Below are 3,710 nucleotides of genomic sequence, written 5' to 3'. Positions count from 1 at the left end.
TTTATTAGGGTTGTCTTGTGTAGGGTTTGATTTTCTATCCTTTGTCAAGACCACTGCTCCAGCATGTAATCCCATAGAGGAAAGTACACCCTCTAGTGCACGTATTGACTCTTCTCGTCGATCTTCGGGCTCCATGTTCCAGACATAGTTTATGTGGAGCATCAATAGCTTATCCAAAATCCTGAGTCTTGCATGTAATGTGCACACATGCACTTGACATAGTGGAATTTCCAAGATTGGGTTCCAAGCATTGTCCTCCTGGTCTCACGACTAGGTGGCTTGCTCTGGTCACAACTTAATATGCCATTATGCCATACTTTTGATCCTTTCCTCTGTTCAGCATCAAAAACGATTGCTTTTTTTGCACCCACCTGTTTTTGACTTTTGCCTTTGCTAGGTTGTTTCCCTTTTACTCTTGTGAGTCTACTGCTGTCTTGAAATGACAACAGTAAACACATGAGAATATAGTATTTGCACATGTTTTACAACCCAACATACACTTTAAGGTTTTTAGATCGCCACCCAAGTGCCATTCAACGTTAAAGCAGCCTATTTCGGGAACATATGGCTTCTGACCATTGACCTGACAAGAGACGACATGTTGAATGCCAGACCGTTCAAAATACCACCTCAAGGTATCATGGTTCTCTTTTGGGAGGACCCATGCTGCTTGCCACCAGATGTTCTTCTCTGATTGAATGCCGTAGTAGTCCTGCTTATGCCCTTGATCCCTATTGTTGCAGTCTTCAGTTGCATCCAACTCTTGGGTCTCTAAAGGCCTTCCTCTAAGTGCTCGGCTCATCAAGGTTAAACTAACACGCTCCAGTCTTTGACCTTTAACCACTTGACATTCATCCAGCTTCAAGACAAACACGGCATTTCCACCTGTCTCTTCAAGTGTGAGGCCATAGTACTGAATCATTGCTTTTTGTAGCACTTCCATGTCAATGTAGACATTGTTATATGCATTGTATTCAAAGGGTTTGATTGTTGGCCTTGGCATAATATCCTCCACCCACTTGTACCCACCCTCGAACATGGATGCAATATCACCATTAGCACACTTCTTTGCCATCTGTAAGCTATAAAGTGTTGGAAGCAAGGATTGCATAACTCCCTTTGCTCGTAACCCTAAAGTGATTGACCTGTATATTGCTCTGTAACCTTTCTGGCTAATACCTGCTGAGTAACATATATCAAGCATCTCTTTGGGGGTGACAATTTCTTTGATTTCCTTCAAGAAATGTTGACGAAGGGTCTCCCGCAGCTTATCATTACCAGAACCTGTTATCATTTCCATAATATCCTTCTCCTGAAGGACATGCTGAAGAAGGGAGGCATTAACATTGTCCTCAGCATTGTTACATCCTAGTATAGCTGTTGCACAAGCCCTACAATCACAATGGTCAACCATGAGAGATGCTTTATTCATTAATTGCTTCTCAAAGCTGCTATAATTCCTACAAAAATTTTTACCTGGTTGTTTGTTTACGCCTCTTGCATGCGCCTGCTGTCTTTGAAAGCAACCCAACAGCTTTACGTTTTCTTTGCCTTGCGTGATATCCCATGGGAAGGTGAGTGAAATGGTGAACACGACGCCGAAGATTACGAGTGGAGTGTTGAAGACGAACATAATTATCGGTAAATTGATTTATTGTGCGCACACGATCCGCTAGATTATTCTTCTGCACCTCAAGCTCCTCTGAGAGCTCTTTAATCCTCTGCATCAAACCATTGATCTTCTTAGTCGATGTCGCTTGAATCTGGTCGAAGACAAATTGTGTTTGCCTCTTTTCAGCTACATCTAGCCACAACATGTGTAATCTCCTACAATAGCCAAGAAGCCCATTGAAACCATCACCAACAAACATAAGAAAACTTGTAATGCTTTTGAATGGTGGAGGGGCACCAGATATTGGATCTGGTGGATAAATATTTCCATCAATCCAAAGATCAATGCCCTTTGCTCCTTGCATTCGAAGCTGATCGTATGAAATATTGGGTGCAACATGCCTACTACGTAGGGTTGCGTGTTCTGTCTCCAAATCAACCTGAAGGCGGATCTTAGAAGGCTTATTGGTGATGTCTTGTAGTGCCATCTACAAGAAAGTAGGCTTGTAAGCTTGGGTTGAATAGGAGTGGAAGGAGTAGGATATGGTATCAAAAAATAATGGGAAGAATGGAGATGAGGGTTGCTTCTCTAGAGCTACATTGTGGATAGAGAAAGAAGCCAGAAAGGGAGCCAAAGAAACATAGAGAGGGTTGGCAATGGTGAGACAAAAATGCAAAGGAGACAATGCATCATGGGAAGCTTCTTTAGTGCAAGCTATGGCTGCTAAGCAATATAGAGAGAGAATACTTCATGAAAAGGTTCTTCTGTGCTACTACTGTGGGTTTGGAGAGAGAACCAAGTATTGTAGAAAGAATGCTCCTGGTAAGCTTCTTCCTTGGTTGCAAGCCATGGCTACTACTGTGGGTTTGGAGAGAGAAGGCTCATTTAGGAGTACAGACCTGCTAGCTATGGAGAGAGGACCAAGTACTGTAGAGAGAATGCTCATGGTAAGCTTCTTCCCTGCAAGCCATGGCTACTACTGTGGGTTTGGAGAGAGAAGGCTCATTTAGGAGTACAGATCTGTTAGCTATGGCTTTTGGAGTAGAGAAAGACGCTTTTTTCCATGGAGAAGGAGTGCAGGGCATTTTAGAGAGAAGATTTAGAGAGAGAAAGAGATCTGGTGTACACACAAAAAAGGGGGGAAGAAAGTGACAAATTTTTGGAATGTTTGGAGTTCAAAAAGGTTGCTGCAGGCTATGATTACTGACTGACAGCCCATTATAAAGCTTTAAAGTCACCTAGGTGGCCAGATCTAGGAATATCTCCTTTTTTTTATTTTTTTTTGTTTTTGTGAAAAATCAAATATATGCTTTTAGGACTAGGCCTCTAGGCTTGGTCAAAGATGGATTAGCATTTTAAGCATTTCACTAAACGTCCAAATTAAAGGGCCCAAGAAGACTCCATTGAGTTCCTAATGCCAGATGAATCCTAAGTATGCAACAATTGTAAAGGAGGAAATTGATAAGCTCATTGCTACAGACTTTATCTATGAGATCAAACATACACATTGGTAGTGCCTAAAAAGAATGGGAAACTCAGAGTATGTGTCAATGCAGCCACTCGGAAGGACCATTATGTTGAAATATACAAGTGAATAGGGTGTGTGCGGGAAAAAGCCCTTGGCTAGAGTCTATGAAAGAGAATCTGTAAATGTGAGAGAACCTGTGAAAAGGTGAGAAGAATCTACTAGGAGAGAATAAAGGGTAGCATGAGGAGATTTAGGAGGTGTGGAGATATTCTAGGAGAGGTGGAGAGAATCAAGCAAAAGAGGTGGAGTGGATCAAGGAGAAATCAGTGGGATTGGATGCTTGGATGAAAACTCTATAAATTGAGGCATTGGCCTAATGAGAATTTGCTTGTTTTTTATTATCCATGACTACATTAAGCTATCACTAATCACATCTTAATTATCATATAATCTCTTTATTATTAATGATGTTGATTCTAGCATTTGATCCACCATAGCTCATCACATTACTTTAATTTTAACATGGTATCAGAGCCTAGCCTAGAATCCATCAAGTTTATGAGCCCATTATCTAATTAGGATAAGTAGATGATTAAGAAATGATCACTTTTTTTTGTTATTTTCAAGTAG

General features: G+C 41.1%; 1 protein-coding gene across 1 annotated transcript; it reads right to left on the bottom strand.

The window, feature by feature from the left end:
• Nucleotides 1–539: 539 nt before the first annotated feature.
• Nucleotides 540–1,727, bottom strand: LOC147611272 (uncharacterized). The gene is made up of 3 exons (XM_086784855.1): nucleotides 1,477–1,727; nucleotides 1,180–1,391; nucleotides 540–583 (listed from the first exon to the last, which is right to left on the bottom strand). The coding sequence occupies exons 1-3, from the start codon at nucleotides 1,725–1,727 to the stop codon at nucleotides 540–542; spliced, it is 507 nt and encodes a 168-aa protein (XP_086640981.1).
• Between the last annotated feature and the right edge of the window lie 1,983 nt (nucleotides 1,728–3,710).

This window comes from Cibotium barometz, chromosome 47 (genome assembly GCF_041138505.1).
Source record: "Cibotium barometz isolate CiBa-2024 chromosome 47, ASM4113850v1, whole genome shotgun sequence".
NCBI classification, from domain to species: domain Eukaryota; kingdom Viridiplantae; phylum Streptophyta; class Polypodiopsida; order Cyatheales; family Cibotiaceae; genus Cibotium; species Cibotium barometz.
This window is presented reverse-complemented; position numbering and strand designations above follow the sequence as displayed.